The sequence below is a fragment of the Phyllobates terribilis genome, unplaced genomic scaffold, assembly GCF_046119375.1.
Source record: "Phyllobates terribilis strain yellow unplaced genomic scaffold, ASM4611937v1 Scaffold_7__3_contigs__length_470593459, whole genome shotgun sequence".
In the NCBI taxonomy this organism is placed as follows: domain Eukaryota; kingdom Metazoa; phylum Chordata; class Amphibia; order Anura; family Dendrobatidae; genus Phyllobates; species Phyllobates terribilis.
Window position 1 is genome coordinate 268,889,358 of NW_027362767.1, and position 20,572 is coordinate 268,909,929.

At 44.3% G+C, this 20,572-nt stretch overlaps 1 protein-coding gene across 2 annotated transcripts in view; it reads right to left on the reverse strand.

Annotated features, from left to right (window-relative positions):
- Nucleotides 1–6,325: 6,325 nt before the first annotated feature.
- FUBP3 (far upstream element binding protein 3) overlaps nucleotides 6,326–20,572 on the reverse strand; it is a 28,288-nt gene continuing 14,041 nt past the window's right edge. Inside the window, exons 10-18 of one of the 2 annotated variants that reach the window (XM_073640716.1) lie at nucleotides 19,498–19,600; nucleotides 19,152–19,252; nucleotides 17,998–18,136; nucleotides 15,323–15,483; nucleotides 15,121–15,194; nucleotides 12,867–12,943; nucleotides 8,112–8,183; nucleotides 7,827–7,954; nucleotides 6,326–7,556 (exon numbers count right to left, since the gene is read on the reverse strand). In XM_073640716.1, the coding sequence (XP_073496817.1) occupies nucleotides 7,548–7,556; nucleotides 7,827–7,954; nucleotides 8,112–8,183; nucleotides 12,867–12,943; nucleotides 15,121–15,194; nucleotides 15,323–15,483; nucleotides 17,998–18,136; nucleotides 19,152–19,252; nucleotides 19,498–19,600 (864 nt within the window). In that variant the 3' untranslated portion in view covers nucleotides 6,326–7,547. The remainder of the gene's footprint in view (nucleotides 7,557–7,826; nucleotides 7,955–8,111; nucleotides 8,184–12,866; nucleotides 12,944–15,120; nucleotides 15,195–15,322; nucleotides 15,484–17,997; nucleotides 18,137–19,151; nucleotides 19,253–19,497; nucleotides 19,601–20,572) is intronic. The other variant, XM_073640717.1, reaches the window with a different exon arrangement.

Consider the following 20,572-nt stretch of genomic DNA (forward strand, 5'->3'; position numbering starts at 1 on the left):
GTACAGATATAGCAAAGATACAGCACGGATACAGCAGGTATACAGAACAGATACAATACAGATATAGCAAATATACAGCACAGATATAGCAAAGATGCAGCACAGATATAGCAAAGATACAATAGTGATACAGCACAAACAGCACAGATACTGCAGGGATACAGCAGAGAAACAACATGAATACAGCAGAGATACAGCAGGTATAAATCACAAATACAGCACGGATACAACAGAGTTAAAACACAGACATAGTATGGATACAGCACACATAAAACAGGGATATGGCATGGAAACAACACGGATACAACAAAGATACCGCACAGATACAACAGGGATAACGTACAGATACAACAGGGATACAGCACAGATGGAGAGGAGGGATCCAGCTCATGAACAGTGAACAGTCTTTATTCATGAAGGTGCATAATAGAGGATTAAAAACAAAGTTTTAATGATGATGGTAACATCGAGGATGACATCAACGCGTTTTGAGTGACTAATCGCCCTTATGTTGAACAAGGATGCTTGGTCAGTCGAAACGTGTTGGTTACCATCATCGTGAAAACTTTGTTTTTAATTCGCTGCTTTGTACCTTTGTGAATAAAGACTGTTCATGAGCTGGATCCCTCCTCTCTTCATGTTGGCAATCTCTACGCTGTGACACAGCGTTTTCTGTGCTCCGAACGACTAAGATATACCAAACGGGGAGCTGGATATTTTCTTCATACAGCACAGATGCATAGCAAAGATATAGCAGGGATACAGCTCAGACACTGCAGGGATCAGAACAGATAAAGCACAGATATAGCGAAGATACAACACGGATACAGCATGGATACAACAGGAATAAAGTACAAATACAGCATAGATACAGCAGGGATACTACATGGATATGGCATGGAAACAACACGGATACAACAGGGATACAACACAGATACAGTGAGATAAAGCATAGATACAACAGGGATGAAATACAGATATATCAGGGATATAACATGGATACAGCAGGGAAGCAAAATGGATACAGCAGTGATAAAGCACAGAAACAGCACAGATATAGCAGGGATACAACAGGGATATACAGGTGCTTCTCACTAAATTAGAATATCATCAAAAAGTTAATTTATTTCAGTTCTTCAATACAAAAAGTGAAACTCATATTATATAGAGTCATTACAAACAGCGTGATCTATTTCAAGTGTTTATTTCTGTTAATGTTGATGATTATGGCTTACAGCCAATGAAAACACAAAAGTCATTATCTCAATAAATTAGAATAATTAACAAAAACACCTGCAAAGGCTTCCGATGCGCTTAAAAATGTTCCTTAGTCTGTTTCAGTAGACTCCACAATCATGGGGAAGACTGCTGACTTGACAGATGTCCAGAAGGCAGTCATTGACACACTCCACAAGGAGGGTAAGCCACAGAAGGTCATTGCTAAAGAAGCTGGCTGTTCACAGAGTGCTGTATCCAAGCATATTAATGGAAAGTTGAGTGGAAGGAAAAAGTGTGATAGAAAAAGGTGCACAAGCAACCGGGATAACCGCAGCCTTGAAAGGATTGTTAAGAAAAGGCCATTCAAAAATTTGGGGGAGATTCACAAGGAGTGGAGTGCTGCTGGAGTCATTGCTTCAAGAGCCACCACACACAGACGTATCCAGGACATGGGCTACAAGTGTCACATTCCTCGTGTCAAGCCACCCATGACCAATAGACAACGCCAGAAGCGTCTTACCTGGGCCAAGGAGAAAAGACCTGGACTGTAGCTCAGTGGTCCAAGGTGTTGTTTTCAGATGAAAGTAAATTTTGCATTTCATTTGGAAATCAAGGTCCCAGAGTCTGGAGGAAGAGTGGAGAGGCCACAATCCAAGCTGATCGCCTCCATGCCACATTGCCACATTGATGCAGTAATTGATGCAAAAGGAGCCCTGACCAAGTATTGCGTGCATTTACTGAACATACATTTCAGATTTTAAAAACATTTTTCTAGCTGTTGTTATAAAGTATTCTAATTTACTGAGATAATGACTTTTGTGTTTTCATTGGCTGTAAGCCATAATCATCTACATTAACAGAAATAATCACTTGAAATAGATCACTGTGTGTAAAGACTCTGTATTATATGTTTCACTTTTTGTATTGAAGAATTGAAATAAATGAACTTTTTGATGATATTCTAATTTAGTGAGAAGCCCCTGTAGCACGGATATAGCAGCCAGTTTCACACATGACAGACTAAGATACACAGCTCAGCAGGCAGTATCACACAGGATAGGATTGGATACATGGCTCAGCAGACAGTATCACACACGAAAGGCTTAGATAAAACGCTGAATAGCCAGTATCACACATAAGCTTAGATACACAGATCAGCAGACCGTATTACAAGATAGGATTAGATACAGCAGCCAGTATCACACATGAACAGCTTAGATACACGGCTCGGCATGCTGTAGCTCTAATGTAGATGCTTGTGATACAGCTCTGTTCCTCTGTACACATGGAGATGCTTTTGGCCGCAGACGTCTTAGGATGCGCAGGTGGAGTAGAGATGGATGGATAGTGCCGCAGGCCGGACTGACAGCCATGGAGCGGATGAGACAGCCTGTAATGCTGAGTATCGGGATGGGAATTGAAAGTGCAGAATTACAGCAAACATTTCCCTGTAATTCATCCTCGGAGCTCTGTGCCAAGATCACATTTGGCCGGGACCGGGGGGGTAATTGAGCAGTAATGAACTCTGAGGTGTCCCGTAATTGAGGACTGAGCATTGCGCTCCGTGCCAAAGCCATAAATGTCTGAGGATCTGCGGGCGGATGCAATCTCGCAGATATCTGTAAGTACAGCTCCGGCCGCTCCCTGTGGATCCCTTACTATGAATTATAGAAATCCTTCATTAGGACTCTTAGGCTTTTATCACGGGCGGGGCGAGAAGCAACCACCACTGTCAGTGCGCACTTCTATTAGGCTGGTACATGGGCGTCTCGTTGGCGCGTCCATTACCTGCCATCAGCGGCCATTTTTATAGTCTAGGAGGGGCACTATGGATTAGGGCTTTAGGTTCTTTTTTAGTCACCCCTGCGGCCTCGTAATGCAGGATGATAGATGACGCTTTGTGCTTGGCGCCCAGGAAGACCATATTTATTTACTCTGCAATCTGTACAATACATAAAAGAAAATCTTTACAATGGCCGACGCGTGATAGCGTCAGCCATTTTATATGTGCAGACTAGCAAAAAGGCCTCATAGCATGACGCCTACCATAATGTGACGTGGGATGCCAGGTCTCCCATCTATATTATTAGCACAGGCCTCACACGGATGTGAACGAGTCGCCAATAGCAACCGCTCAGATCATCACTTTCATTATTCCATAGCAACCAATAACAATCCAGCTTGAATTTCTATAGTGCTGGTTAGAAATAGAAGCAGTGAGCTGATTGGTTGCTAAGGGGAAAACCTTAACTTGTTCTTAAAATTGCCATGGTAACACTCTGGTTTTGGTGTATTATGCCCAATGTATTTTGATCAGACAAAATGGCTGCCTCAGATCTGAGGAAGAGATTAGTATCCCGGTCACAAGCTCCTGTATGACCTTAACCCAATGTGCACTCGGTCCCAGGGTGTGAGGAAAGATCTGGTCCCAAAAAGGCCAAAAGGGGTCAACTGTATGGAGAAGAAACTTCTAGAAGGAGCCATAAATGATTCATTGAAACAAAGAGAAAGTATGAAATACTGAAGCAATATAGAACATCAGTAATATCTCCTCTCCATCCACACAAACCTATGTCATATCTATCCCCACATCTCTACTAGCTGCAGTGCTGGGTTAGGATCGGCCTATTGTTGGGAGAAACATGGAGTTTTTTTTACGGTTTACTTGACCCCCCCCCCCCCCCCATAAGGAGAGTGAGTGCAGCACCGGCTACTCCGCTCATGGAAATATCCTCATATTCAGGAAACCTCAGCTCTTGTTTGCCAGGTCCAAGGTCTCAAATAATTTATCAGCAGATACTACAGATATTATTAGTTATCTAGGGTTAGATACCCCCGGTATACATGTGCCGGTGACTGTGCAGAATATCCCCAGATGTACATTTCTATACATTAAGGATGACTTCATTTTAGATTTCTTGGTATTGTTCTGTCTGCTAAAAAGAGTTGCGACCTCCCCCTTCAGTAGTGATCTCCTGTCAGAGGAAAGTGGTCCTAAAATAATTCTCTAATGACAAAGTATTTGCAGCGCCTCTACAGGAAAAGAGAAGTATTACACAAAGCCCAGAAAAATCAACAGCCTGACCATGTAAAGCAATACACGCCGGGTCCACTGGAGTAAGAGTAAAGCCGCTTTCTGACCAGATCTATTAACTCTTCCAATCAGATATCAAACTGGAAATCCCCTTTAAACTCTGTCCTTTATAAAGACCAGTGACTTTCACTTCTAGTATTAGCTGTTGTCACAGCCCTGTCCCAGGAATGACATCACTAAGAAGACTCTCCCGAGATGCAGAATTAACAGGAAAAACCACCCAAAATATTTACTTGCCCCTTCAGCAGCAGAATCACATGACTAAGGAGACCGCTCAAGCCAAAGCCACCATGTCACACGTTTCCTGAACCAGTTGTAAAGCCTAAAACCAATGACCACCAGAGAACTCCGATATCCAAGAATCAGATGAACCACAGGAGCGTCACCATAATATATAGGATGGGAAGAAGCCTCAGATCTGCTGGAAAGTTCCAAGTTCCCAGATAATGGAGCAGTCACCCCCCCCCCCTCTCCACCACTGCCGTCCCCATAGGCCATTTATTAGTGACAGCACAGATCACAACAACTTGCAAAGAGAGATGTATGTAAGGCTAGATGGACGGATGACTTCTGCCTGCATGGCCGCCGATGTTACCGCAGGAGCCTCAATGCTGTAATTTACAGGGAATAATGGAAACCGGCCCAGGAAGGAGTATGCATGAAATCGAGAGGGTCTCTGCCATTGGACCCTGTACCCATTGGAAATTGTTCAAATATTTAGGGCAATATCTTCCCCAATCAGTGGTATAGCGCATGAGAAGGAAGCGCTGCACCCAGTGCTTGACCCTGAGGGAGTGCAGTAGCAGATTTAGTATTGGGGCCCGGAATAATTTCAGTTCATCACAACCCGCCCATCACTCAACAAGAAAGTGCAAGCCACTCCATACTTAATGGGCATCATGGTCTCATGTGTATGGTGCTGGGGGCGCCACAGCTACAGGTCTGTGGTACAGATGAGGGAGCGATGCTGAGGGTAGGATATGGGGTTCACCGACAGAGATGATGGTATAACACAGCTACTATAGCGCTGCACACGGAAGAGAAATCACTGGGATTGAAACTACCAAAAAAAAAAAAAAAAAACAGCTCTGGACTCAGATTGGTCAGCACGGGAAAAAGTAAAAAAGAAAAAAAGTAAAATAATGAAAACATTTTTTTTTTTTTTTCTGGAGCCACTTAAAAGAAAAAAAAAAAAAAAAGTCCATTAAGCCAACTTCTTTCCCCCGCACCCCATGGAGATCTCAATGACTCCAGTGCTAATTGTACGACTTCTGCTTTTCACTTTAATTATTAATGTTTCTACTTTTCATTTCTACTTAAAATCATATTTTAATTACTGCAATACAGGAGGTTAAGAACCTGCCACCGGGGCTACAAATTACCACCAGAAATTATTTAAATAAGATTTTTTTTTCCCCCCCTTCAAGAAATCAATTTTTTTGCAATTTATTTTTTCTTTTACACAACCCCAAAAAGGAGAAGAAAACAGACAGCAGGCGAATTTCATCCACAAGCAGGCGTGTGGAGTTTTTTCTTTTTTTTATTATATAGAGTGTAAAATGCAATTGTCAGATAAGACATCTCTGTAACATAATGAATATCATCCAAATGTGATTTTTTATTTTTAATTTGTTAAAACATTTTTTAAAAGGAAGAAAAAAAAAAAAAGTCAAACTCAACTTCCAAAAAAAAACGGAATGTTCTTAAAGATTAAAATTTGAAATTCACACACACAAAAAAATAGCTTGAATTCCGTTTTTCGTCACCCAAAGAAAAAAAAAATTGTCTGTACACAGAAAAAATAAAATAAAACTACAAACATTCAAAATCACATCCCTTTTATTAAATCAAATTTTTTTTATTTTTAGCACATACTGTGGTTAATACTAGAGTCTTTACTTTCTAGGATAAATTTGACAATTACATAAGAAAATATTTAAAACAAACAAAAGAAAAAAAAAAAAAAAACAAAGCGACATGAACAAACCCTGGAGTTAAAAAATAGTTATTACGATTCTTTTTTTTTCTTTTTTTTTTTAACCTAGGTTTCCACAGTGTTTGCATTTAAAGATTCTTCTTACAGTTGAAACTTTTTTTTTTATTTGTTTTCATATTAAAAAATAATAGTATTTATTTCTGACAGCACAAAAAAAGTAAATTTCTGTTATAGCTTGGAAGTCTGATATACAGAGGCATCTTCAGAAGTGATAAACATTGCTTTATAAAATGCCCCACCCTCCCCCGGTCCTGCCAGACGGACGCCAATCACATTGCACCGCGACGTGTTAAAATGTCCATCGGGAAGGACAGGGAGGGGAAGGGGTTAACAATCATAATTATTTTTTATATTAACCCTTCAAAACCCTAGGTATTGTACAAAGCCTACAAAAATGACCCTGCTCCCCCTCCCCTTTTACTCCCGACAATACTTGTCTCAAGAAATAGATCCAAATATTTCCTTTTTAGAACGAGCAATAATTTCCAAGTAACATAGATCGATACTTCTCTTTTAAAAAAAAAATGCAATAAAATCAAAAATACAGTCATAATACCAGAAAAATCAGACGTAAAACATTTAATGAATTTACAGTTAAGAATATTTAAATACACATTTAAAAAATTCAGGAACTGTGTACAGAATTTTATATCATATTTTGATAAAGACCTCCAAGCTGCATCGTCTGATAGACAAAATGCTACGAAAAAAAAAGAACAGAAAAATAAATTGAGACAAATGTTGCAATATCAGCACCAAAAAAGGGGGCGGCAGGAGCTACACAGTGGAGGAATAAACAGATTTTTTTTCCTTTTTTTTTTTTGCAGTTTTATATTTTCTTTTTTTTTTTCTTCAATATAATCTGATCTGTTCCAAGAAAAAAAAAAAAAAAAAAAAAAGAATTCATTTTAACACTTTTTTTTCAAGGGTAAGAAATGTATACAGAGAAGAAAAAATAAAAATAAACGAATAAAAATACTCCCAGCACATTTATATCTTTAGTATATTACAGAATCCTGATTCTTAGCAAAGTTCAGTATAGATTTAACCCTATATTCACTAGTGTTTTACAAACAGAAAGAGAAAGTCTTCATCAAAACATATGCAAATCTAGAAACCGGTTACAAATTAAGAATTAAATGTTCTTCTGCAATGATTCTGAGGGAAGGGAGGAAAAAAAATAAAAAAGAGGGGAAAAAAAAATAAAAATATTGAATGAAAACTGCCTGGATTATTGTTCTACTGCTCCTGGAAGACAAGAAAATACAAAATAAATAAATAAATCAGCAAATCTGAAACAAGTCAATGAGTAGAAATTTAATTTAACCTTTAAGTAACTTTTTTTCTATAAAAAAAATATATACATTGCTAAAATTCCAATCTAAAATAAAACTCCACAATCCCAGACTAGTAATACTTTCACACCTAATTATCGCTCATCTACGTTTTTAATTATTTTTGTGGCAATGAATAAATGGTAATCTGCTTTTCGGCGAGGCGCACCCTTCACTCACTCACCTGGCTGTGGGTTTGCGTCTGTCCCAGAGACTGCCCGTAGTAAGCAGCTTGCTGTCTGTAATACTCTGCCCACGCCATGGTGTAGTCGGGCTGGGAGCTTGGCTGAGACGGGGCGCTGGCTGCTTGATCTGACATGAAATAAAAATTACAAAAACACATCAGAACAATAATCTGCTAAAAAAGACATAAGAGCATGAGAGGGAACAAGAGCAGCATGGACAATTCTCAGAGGTAACTCAGAGGACATCGCTCAGCGAGCGCACACACCATCCCTACAGAACTCACTCTGCTTCTTGTAGTACTCCTCCCACGCTTTACTGTAATCGGGCTGCGCGTTCTGCTGCTGACTCTGCTGACCTGCGACCCAAACACGAGACAGGAGTGAGTGCAAGGAGGAGTATACACAGCGCTCAGTATACTGTGTAATCCCACATATTGGAGTACACAGCGCTCAGTATACGGTGTAATCCCACATATTGGAGTACACAGCGCTCAGTATACGGTGTAATCCCTCATACTGGAGTACGTAGTGCTCAGTATACAGTGTAATCCCACATACTGGAGTACGCAGCGCTCAGTATACTGTGTAATCCCACATACTGGAGGACGCAGCGCTCAGTATACAGTGTAATCCCACATACTGGAGGACGCAGCGCTCAGTATACGGTGTAATCCGACATACTGGAGTACGCAGCGCTCAGTATACGGTGTAATCCGACATACTGGAGTACGCAGCGCTCAGTATACGGTGTAATCCCACATACTGGAGTATGCAGCGCTCCGTATACGGTGTAATCCCACATACTGGAGTACGCAGCGCTCAGTATACGGTGTAATCCCACATACTGGAGTACGCAGCGCTCAGTATACGGTGTAATCCCACATACTGGAGTACGCAGCGTCCAGTATACGGTGTAATCCCACATACTGGAGTACGCAGCGCTCAGTATACGGTGTAATCCCACATACTGGAGTACGCGGCGCTCAGTATACGGTGTAATCCCACATACTGGAGTACGCAGCGCTCAGTATACGGTGTAATCCCACATACTGGAGTACGCAGCGCTCAGTATACGGTGTAATCCCACATGCAAGAGGACGCAGCGCTCAGTATACGGTGTAATCCCACATACTGGAGTACGCAGCGCTCGGTATACGGTGTAATCCCACATGCAAGAGGACGCAGCGCTCAGTATACTGTGTAATCCCACATACTGGAGTACGCAGCGCTCAGTAAACGGTGTAATTCCACATACTGGAGTACGCAGCGCTCAGTATACTGTGCAATCCCACATATTGGAGTACGCAGCGCTCAGTATACGGTGTAATTCCACATACTGGAGTACGCAGCGCTCAGTATACGGTGTAACTGCACATACTGGAGTACGCAGCGCTCAGTATACGGTGTAATTCCACATACTGGAGTACGCAGCGCTCAGTATACTGTGCAATCCCACATATTGGAGTATGCAGCGCTCAGTATATGGTGTAATCCCACATACTGGAGTACGCAGTGCTCAGTATACGGTGCAATTCCACAAGCAGGAGGACGCAGCGCTCCGTATACGGTATAATCACACATACAGGAGGATGCGGTGGTCAGTGTACGGTATAATCACATACAGAAGGAAGCAACACTCAGTTTAATCACACATACAGGTCTCAACTTAGTATACGGTATAATCACACATACAGGGGGATGCAGTGCTAGGAATACGATAAGTCATGTTAAGATGTAGGAGCATTTGTGCCCATCACTCCCTTGTTTCTGAGGCCAGTGGCGAACTGCTCGAGTGATAGTTCTGGTCCAGTAGTTTCGTCTTTCTGCTCATCCTGCTCCTGTGACACTCAGGTCTGTCTGTGCTGGTTCTGAGTCTGCTCTGCTAACACTGGGTGTTCATGTAGAACCAGAGCCTTTGAACAAGCACACTGTTCAGGAAAGCGAGAACAGTGATTAAGAGAACTGCTCTGGAAACTGCTTACGGTGGAAGGGGCTTTGAAATACAGACTATCAGATTAAAAGCCAAGAGGAAGGTGAGCAGATAAACGCAATCTACAGACCAATGAGCAGAGCCCCTCATACATGGCGGCCAGGCTCTGGTGGCAGATGATTTCTATGGGCACCATACCCCTAGTGGTATTCCTACTCTAGTCACGCTGTATCCTGCATATAGTTTCAGCATTGAGACCTATATACTTCTATGGAAATCCGTATATCAGAAGGTGGTCTAAACCAGGGATGTCAAACTCAAACACACAGAGGGCCAAAATGAAAAACTTGGACATCAAAGTTGTGAGCCAACCAGTGTACAGGATAATGGGCCCCACATAGTCCTCCATACAGAATATTGGGCCCCACATAGTCCTCCATAAAGAATAATGGCCAGACATAGGGGTAGCAGTTCTGGTGTCGCGGGCCAAATCTAACCACCCTGCGGGCCAGATTTGGCCATGTATGGTCTAAACTGAAACATCATATCTGTTCACTGTGGATTGCAAATAAATCATCTTTGTTCTACAACATCTGAGTGCCAAGTTCTTCATAGGTATTATACAACGGATTGGGCTCCTACTTGTGCACCTGCTTACTGGAGTGCTGTGTTCTACTACAACATACTTAATATTCTTGTCCTTGTCAGGGTGGGGCTCCAGCGAATTATGGACTTCTTACAACTTGTGTCATACACCACCCCTGCACTCACCATCTACAGTAGTTGTGGTCACACACGCTCACCACCTCTCCACTCACCATCTATAGTAGTGGTGGTCGCACATGCTCACTACAGCTCCACTCACCGTCTATAGTAGTGGTGGTCGCACACGCTCACTACCTCTCCACTCACCATCTATAGTAGTGGTGGTCGCACATGCTCACTACAGCTCCACTCACCGTCTATAGTAGTGGTGGTCGCACACGCTCACTACAGCTCCACTCACCGTCTATAGTAGTGGTGGTCGCACACGCTCACTACAGCTCCACTCACCGTCTATAGTAGTGGTGGTCGCACACGCTCACTACCGCCCCATTCACCATCTATAGTAGTGGTTGTCGCACACGCTCACTACCGCCCCATTCACTGTATATAGTAATGGTGGTCGCACAAGCTCACTACCGCCTCACTCACCATCTATAGTAGTGGTGGTCGCACACGCTCACTACCTCTCCACTCACCATCTATAGTAGTGGTGGTCGCACATGCTCACTACCGCTCCACTCACCATCTATAGTAGTGACCATGTATAGGAGTGGTGGTCACACACACGTCACTACCGCTCCCATGACACAGGTGACCTTAGGCCCTCTGTTCACCAGTTGCCCCCCCAGCAATCATACATATTCATCATCTTTCCTGTGCATAGGTGATAACCTTTCTTTAATTCTCCCTGTGACTGTTTGATCGCTTTGTCTGTGACACTTCACAACTACAATATATAGTGAAGTTCATCTCCTATGATGCCCAGGTTGGGCTTTATAGGAGTACAAAGATAGTGTGACATAGGCTTCAAGCGATCACATTGCGGCAGGGGCTGTGACATGCACCAATGCAGAAGGTAAATGATTGGTTAGTCAGCAGCGATCGGCGCTAGCTCTGATCACTGCTGTTAACGGCTGATGTCCTGAGAAATATGGAGAGGGCGCAGCCCGAGGCCACAGCTGAAATCAGAAAGTTAGGAATTGTACTATGAGCAGTTGTAAACACAGAAGACCTCTTCACAGGGGGCTGCACACTCCAAAAAACATCGCAAAAGGGACCTGAACGTAAAAAAAATAAATAAAAAAAAAAAATAGATCTAATCTAATTTTATTACAATTTCCAAAGAAAAATGTAGGCAGCTATGCCACAAGTCAGACCAATGTCCCTTCATCAGTGACTCCGGGGTCACAAAGTGCCCACCTGCCAGTCCCCACAATAGGGAGCTCAATCAATGACCTTTCTTTGGGAAGTCCTTGAGGGACACGCCAATTAATGGACTGCAGGCCGGCATGTGTAACCTCATACACAGCTTTATGTGTGTGCGGGAGGATTGTAAGAAGCAATAAACCCCTCCATGTTTAGATCACTGGTCAGGACGTGGTGGGGGGATTGCTCTCGCTCAATTTGTCCACCAGTTGGCAGATAAATAGTAACTGATGCTCACTGCTTGCATACAATACGACCAGCGGGGCATAAGCTGCGGCGATGGGACTGACACCAAATAATGTAGTCGGAGAGGATTACAGCCACGAGATGGAGCCCATCTTCCCGCTCGCTTCCTATATCCCTCTCTGCGGGAAGCCTCGGCCCAGATCGATATCTCATACTCTGCTCACGCAAAGGAAAGTGATCTGAGGCTCGCGGGTAAGCAGGAATCAGGCCTACAACATGGCTATCAGTTTACGATTATTCCGGCTTCACACCTCACGTGCGGGAGGGGAGGACGGGGGGAGGATGAGGGGCAGTGATGTGCCTCTTAATTAAATGGGTTGTCTGCTTAAGTTTTCCCAGAAGCAAGGAGACCCTGACACCACAGGGAGAACACAGCAATGCACTGCTGCTTATGTAGTGCACAGACCTGCCTTTCTCTGGGGGAGTTTCTTCTTCTATGTGGGGGTGACGTCAGCGCGCGTCTCTGTACGGCAATGCTATCTCAACGCTCATCAGACATGGCAGCCGGCAGGTAGGAAACGTGCAGGCTCACGTTTGTACCATCTAACCTGCCTTCCCTCCACCGGAGCGAGCGCCACTGCATAGGAGTACACAACGGAGGGGAATGTAGCTGGCATACATGCACATTGCACCTTGGAAACTATGAATAGAGTGCACATGATAGCAGACAAGTGCGGGGATGGCTGACCATTCACTTATTAGAATGTGATATTCCTCCCTGGATCACAACCATTATCATCAGCAAATCCTCTCCTGCAAGGAGAAATAACACAGACAACGTGGCTGTGATATGGGATGCGCAGGCTCACGCATTCCAGAGTGCTCATATGGGTGTGGAACTACAAGTACCAGTCACTATCACAATAGAAAACAAATGAAACTGTGAACCCACCTGGAAGCTGCTGGCCAGGCTGCTGCCATGCTTGGTAAGTGCTACCCCAACCCTGTGTTACGAACGCCTGAGGACCACTAGAAAAAAAAATACATCGATTGACACCATGAGTTTATAGGGATTACTAAACCACACATACGAGAGAAGCGCAAACATAGCAACTCCCTGCAATACAGGAATAGCTGGTTGTATCGCCAAGAAAAAGGGATCACCTGAAAATAGATATTAATTAAACCATAAACCACAACATGATAAAAGCATATATATATATATATATATATATATATATATATATATATATATATATATATATATATATATATATATATATATATATATATATATATATATATATATATATATATATATATATATATATACATATATACATATATACACACACACATACATACATATATATATACACACACACACACATATATATACACATACATACATATATACAAAGTACAGACCAAAAGTTTGTACACCTTCTCATTTAAAGAAATTTCTGTATTTTCATGACTATGTATTGTACATTCACACTGAAGGCATCAAAACTATGAATTAACACATGTGGAATTATATACTTAACAAAAAAGTGTGAAACAACTGAAAATATGTCTTATATTCTAGGTTCTTCAAAGTAGCCACCTTTTGCTTTGATGACTGCTTTGCACACTCTTGGCATTCTCTTGATGAGCTTCAAGAGGTAGTCACCGGAAATAGTCTTCCAACAATCTTGAAGGAGTTCCCAGAGATGCTTAGCACTTGTTGGCCCTTTTGCCTTCACTCTGGGGTCCAGCTCACCCCAAACCATCTCGATTGGGTTCAGGTCTCGTGACTGTGGAGGCCAGGTCATCTGGCGTAGCACCCCATCACTCTCTGTCTTGGTCAAATAGCCCTTACACAGCCTGGAGGTGTGCTTGGGGTCATTGTCCTGTTGAAAAATAAATGATGGTCCAACTAAAAGCAAACCGGATGGAATAGCATGCCGCTGCAATATGCTGTGGTAGCCATGCTGGTTCAGTATGCCTTCAATTTTGAACAAATCCCCAACAGTGTCACCAGCAAAGCACCCCCACACCATCACACCTCCTCCTCCATGCTTCACGGTGGGAACCAGGCATGTAGAGTCCATCCGTTCACCTTTTCTGCGTCGCACAAAGACACGGTGGTTGGAACCAAAGATCTCAAATTTTGACTCATCAGACCAAAGCACAGATTTCCACTGGTCTAATGTCCATTCCTTGTGTTCTTTAGCCCAAACAAGTCTCTTCTGCTTGTTGTCTGTCCTTAGCAGTGGTTTCCTAGCAGCTATTTTACCATGAAGGCCTGCTGCACAAAGTCTCCTCTTAACAGTTGTTGTAGAGATGTGTCTGCTGCTAGAACTCTGTGTGGCATTGACCTGGTCTCTAATCTGAGCTGCTGTTAACCTGCGATTTCTAAGGCTGGTGACTCGGATAAACTTATCCTCAGAAGCAGAGGCGACTCTTGGTCTTCCTTTCCTGGGGCGGTCCTCATGTGAGCCAGTTTCTTTGTAGCGCTTGATGGTTTTTGCAACTGCACTTGGGGACACTTTCAAAGTTTTCCCAATTTTTCAGACTGACTGACCTTCATTTCTTAAAGTAATGATGGCCACTCGTTTTTCTTTACTTAGCTGCTTTTTTCTTGCCATAATACAAATTCTAACAGTCTATTCAGTAGGACTATCAGCTGTGTATCCACCAGACTTCTGCACAACACAACTGATGGTCCCAACCCCATTTATAAGGCAAGAAATCCCACTTATTAAACCTGACAGGGCACACCTGTGAAGTGAAAACCATTTCCGGTGACTACCTCTTGAAGCTCATCAAGAGCATGCCAAGAGTGTGCAAAGCAGTCATCAAAGCAAAAGGTGGCTACTTTGAAGAACCTAGAATATAAGACATATTTTCAGTTGTTTCACACTTTTTTGTTAAGTATATAATTCCACGTGTTAATTCATAGTTTTGATGCCTTCAGTGTGAATGTACAATTTTCAAAGTCATGAAAATACAGAAAAATCTTTAAATGAGAAGGTGTGTCCAAACTTTTGGTCTGCCTACGGTGATCCTTATTATAGAAGTGGTGCTCTTTGTTCTTAAGAGTACACAGCAATTCCCCATTCCTACATGAACCAATTGTTGCAAAAAAAAAATGTGAAAAATGTGGCCTATAGGTGAAAAAAGACCCAAAAGGCACCCGGCCCATGGCACGAGCCCTCACTTACTTCTGATGAGGTGTCGCGTGTGCCTGGTTGAAAGGACTCTGACCAAAGCTGCTCGGGGCTCCGATGGCAGAACCCTGGAAGAGGAAAGGGTTAAAAGTCAGAACTGAAATGTCAGTGAGCAGCGAAGCCCCCTGTATAACAGTGCGGAGGGGGGGGGGGGGGTGTCAATACAACTACTGGCTCCGGATACGGTGTAACTTACCCCAACCTTTTCATCAATGAGATGCCGGGCCAGCTCGATCTGCTGCGGGAGACCTCGGATGGTGAATATCCGAACGCCAGGGTCCGTGTTGGGAGGTGGATTTCTCTGAAGCTCCACGTGGGCTCCTGATTGCTGGTTTATACTTTTGATATTTTCACCACCTGCAATAAAAACAAGAAAAAAAATAAAGAAAAATTATAAAACAAAACCCCAAACAAAAAAGTTGAAGCCACTGCACTATCCCAAAGAAAAAAAAATGCTTCCCCACCCTCTAGCTCCTTAGTTTCCTTATGGAGACTAAACAAAAAAGGCAGCGCTTTTCTAGATGAAGGAATTATCCAATTACCCGGAGATTACTAGTCCTAGGCTAATTATGTCAGTAATGACATCTGATAGAAGCATATTGTTCTGTGCTGCCGCCCCAGACGTGCCGCACTCCTACACAACAGACTGCCAGGACGGAGCATATGGGAGCCTGGCATCTGCAAACAAGTCAGCAGGGTACGGAGAATTGATTAAAGCATGTCTGTCCTCTTGCTGGATAGGGACGCTGCTCCGTAACAGACAGCAGGGGGCGCAGAAGAGGCGACCCCTCACTGCTTAGCTTTCATTACCGGCACGACCCCTGACCACTACACCCTGGCCTTATATTCATGACTGTCCCACACACAGGACACCGGCACAAAGCACAGCGAGCAAAGGGGGGAGTCTGATGAGCAATGTACGGACTCCTGCAATAGACTAAGGCTGTCTGGTACCACCAGGGAGCGAGAGTCATGGGCAGGGTCAGTCGCTGATGGGACCAGATATATCTGCAGTAGATCTGGAATCTGGGAGGCATCCGGCACACCATGCGGAGCGCCTGCTATATACACTCCGCAGGCTGGACGCCGCTCACCGCATAATTCCTATCACTTAGCAACAAGTGCCACAAGCGGTCACTGCATTAATAACAGCATCGAGTGGATTCTGACGGCTACAGGTTGCTAAGTAGAGAAAGCCATTTATATGCTGCATCCAATGTGCAGGCCCAAGTCTGGGAGCGCAGGCGTGATCCTGACTAAGTCACCAGCTGAATAGTGCAGTCCCCCCACTGGTTATACATACCGGGGAGCACACCCCGCCCCCGGCCTCATATTTTGAAGATGACCCGGTCAGACAGACATCACAGTTGGGCTTGACTTACAATTGCTGATTACACTTCACCCCCTATTGTCCCCAGGTAATCACTTATCTCTCACACTGATGGTATTAATGTTATGGCAGTTCGGTCTATTGCTGCAACTTTCAAGCAGAATTTGTGATTCTCTTCCAAACTATAGGTAAGATCTCTGCTTGAAGTCTGTGAGGGAAAACCCCCCAAAACATTCATGTTTGCATTCAGCATTTTCTGCTGTGGATGAATTGACAGTGGAAGCAGGCAATGGATAGAGGCAGGTTTTCAGCCTCTAGGAGGAAGCCATTCACTGACACCAAGCAGAGATCTCACCTGTAGTGAAGAACGGAAATGCAAAGTTACAAAACTGGGATCTGGAGTCAGGACAGCACATCGGACAGACGGGGGAAGTCAACGGCTTTATCTTCCAGGAGCAAAGACGGGACTTGCTTCACTTTCTATACCTGGAGGTAAACAGCCTCATAGCTTTGCCTAATTTGTTCCTCCCTAGATTGTGAGTTAAAATGCAGCGGCCCCTGCCCCTTTTCTATTTACAGGGACTGCATTGTGGGGAGGGAGGCAGCGGGTGGCAAATTGTAAAGCAATTTATCAAGTCAGTTTAAAGGCAGAAAGGACAGCCCCCCTCCGCCTCTGTTTATCATGGAAATGTGACTGGGCCAGGGAGCGGATGGCGCAGAGGCCGGAGCTTCCACCCCAATGATATGGGAATAACTAAAAAAAACCTAACCAACTCTGAGCCATAGCAACTCCATTACTATAGGGGCAAAAAAAGGTCTGAACAGCAAGCAGTGATCTGGAGTGATTCAGCGCCTCAGAGGTTAAGTTGCTAGACACCAAATATAATCCCAAAATTAGGCTGTGAAAGGCTGGCGTAAAACCAAGCATCCTCCATCCATATGTGCGAGTAAGAAAAACAAGAAAACATCACGGCGTTATTATCGTCCATTAACACGCGCCGGCGCGGTACTAGTGTGCGCTATACGGACACCACATTAACAGCGCACCGCTTTACTGAACCCGATAAAGAGCACAATTTTCCAGCAGAGAGTGAGGGCAAGCTGGGGGAGCAAATTGGTTCTAAATATTCTTAAGTGCCCGGACTGCTAATCGTTATGTGATTATAATCTAATTATACCGCTGCGCTTCACCAGGCAAAGGAAGCACAAGAGATTTGTGGACGCTGGGAGCTTACAAAACTCCTGAGCCGCATGCAAATCATAACAGAGGACACCGAAATACAGGGGAAGGGACAACGTGATGAAAAATGCAAAAAAAATAAAAATCCATCTGTCTCTTGACCGAACACTGCTTATATCTGATAGCAGGAAAGCCGGATGACAACTTTTTACGCACAATATTCAGATTACACTATTGTCATCCATGAAGCAATGACTGCACTTAGCAGAATGGGATCTGCAGAGTCCCTGCTCCTCTAAGGCCCCCATACAATGTGGATGTGATGCAGCACAACTTGCAGAGTCTGCTGCGGCCGTGGTACCTTTGCCTATGACGAGACCGCATTTGTCAGCCGGCACGGTGTATGTGATCTCTTGCATCCCGCCTGTGCAATAATTCCATTCGCTTCGGGTACGCCCTTTCCCTCGTGTCATGGCCAGACTCCCAAACCCGTCTCGTTCCTGAAGAAAGAAAAATGTAGTATTAGCCAAAATGAAAAATGACCGCCTGCATTCTTAATGTTTGTCCTGGTCCTTTAAAGGGAATGCGTCACCATCTGGACGATATCAGACCTCTACTATGGGCATAGAGGGTATAGAAAAGTAAATCTATACATACCTGTATGGCCCATAGTAGAGGTTTGATTGCAGAGAAAAGTGTTTTTGTAAACTCCGTTTTCCACAGGCTTGGCATTCGGGAGACACCAAGAAATCCCCGCCTAGCTGTTTGTTATTCCCCGATATCCCTGCCTATATGCTTAGTTACCATATTGCCCCCCTCCCCGGCATGTCACAGGGCCCTGTGACGTGCACTGTGCTTCCTGACTTTCCGGGCATGCACAGAGCGCGCTTTGCTTCATCCCGGCCAGCCTCTCAGCACACTGCGCTGCAGGTTTCTATTGCGCAGGGGAGTCATTGTCACTTCCCGACACCTGCGCAATAGAAACCTGCAGCGCAGTGTGCTGAGAGGCTGGCCGGGATGAAGCAAAGCGCGCTCTATGTCAGCGGCACTTTGCACATGCCCGGGAAGTCAGAGAGCACAGTGCACGTCACAGGGCCCTGTGATGTGCAGGGGAGGGGGGCAATATGGTAACTAAGCATATAGGTGGGGATTAACAGATCGGCGGGGATTCCTTGGCGTAAGGGGGACGACAAACCTGTGGAAAACGGAGTTTATAAAACCAGATTTCTCTGCAATCAAACCTCTACTATGGGCCATACAGGTATGTATAGATTTACTTTTCTATACCCTGCATGCCCATAGTAGAGGTCTGATATCTCCCAGGGGGTGACAGATTTCCTTTAAAGAGGGTCCCCCAAATTATGGCTTGAAGCTTCCCTTTATCCTCATGGGTAATAAAGAGGTTGCAACATCTAAAGAAATGTAATGCTACCATATGACTGATGTCAGGCGGCTTACACAGGACATCCACAGCACAGAGATAAGAGGGGTTAAGTGTTATGTCTGCCGTCTCACCTGTGCGGTCAGGATCAGTTCATTGATGATGTGCGCCGCGTGCTGACACCGGTCAGGGAGACCCATTACTTGCGCCATTCTCTCAGGGCTGATTCCGTCATCTGCAGGAGGGAGACACAACCAAAGCAAAGCATTTATCCCCCGGCGGTCGTGCAGCGAAGCTTCACATCGTTGTATCCAAGAATCAACAGCAGCAAACAAACCCTCCGCTCAGAAGGAAAAACGCCATCCTGCAGGAACGCAACGGAAACTACGAAGCGCCTCTTCAATGTTTAACCCCTTTACCGTCAGCTTCAGGAGATGGGAGAGACGACAAGTGACATAACCCCAGGACCATCACACAAACCTGGTTTGAATTGAATTCTTACGCCGGCATCGTTCTGAATCTTCTTGATCATTTCGCCGTTTCTGCCAATCACAATTCCTACCGCAAACCTTGGGACGGAGACCTGGTTGGGATGGAGGAGAAAAGAGGGGACATTACAGAGAAATACGACATCAGTGGTGATGGCATGTACCATGTACTCAGGCTAATGTACAAAATTAGCATGCTGGTAGTTGAACTATGCTGTAGACAGACCACCGAGAAAATGGTCACACTGAACCATGAGGATATTCCACCAACAGATCATGATATCTTGGTTAGCCCAAAAAAGTCCCGTATTAAAGGACCATTGACTCTGCAACCTTCCTAATCTTATATCTATCCGCCCAGCCCTCGCTTCCCCAGTCCCACTAACATGAGTTCTATGGAACGTTCGCTCCGTCTGCAACAAACTTTCCTACATCCATGATCTTTTCATTACTAGCAAACATTCCTTCCTCGCCATCACCGAAACCTGGATTACCCCCTCTGACATGGCCTCACCAGCTGCACTCTCGTACAGAGGATTCCACCTCTCACCTGCACTCTCGTACGGTGGATTCCACCTCTCACCCCCCCCCACCCCAACGGCAAACATGGTGGAGCAGTAGGTTTTCTCCTGTCAGATAACTGCTCCTTCTCACATATCCCACTGCCACCCTCCGTTACTCTCCCTTCTTTTGAGGTGAATTATGTGCGCATCTACTCCCCCCTCCAACTAGCTGTCATTTACTGCCCCCCAGGGCCAGCCACCACCTTCTTCAACCATTTCACCACCTGGCTACTTCACTTCCTTTATGCTGACATCCCCACTATCATGGGCAACTTCAGCATCCCCATTGACACTTCTCTCAACTGTCTCTAAGCTTCTATCTCTCACTTCCTCCTTTGGCCTCGCTCAATGATCTTCCGCAGCCACTCACAAAGATGGCCACACTCTGGACCTCATCTTCATCTGCCTCTGTTCCTTATCTAACCTCTCTAATTCACCTCTCTCTCTTCGACCACTTACAATCTGGCTTCCGACCGCATCACTCCACTGAAACTGCCCTGACTA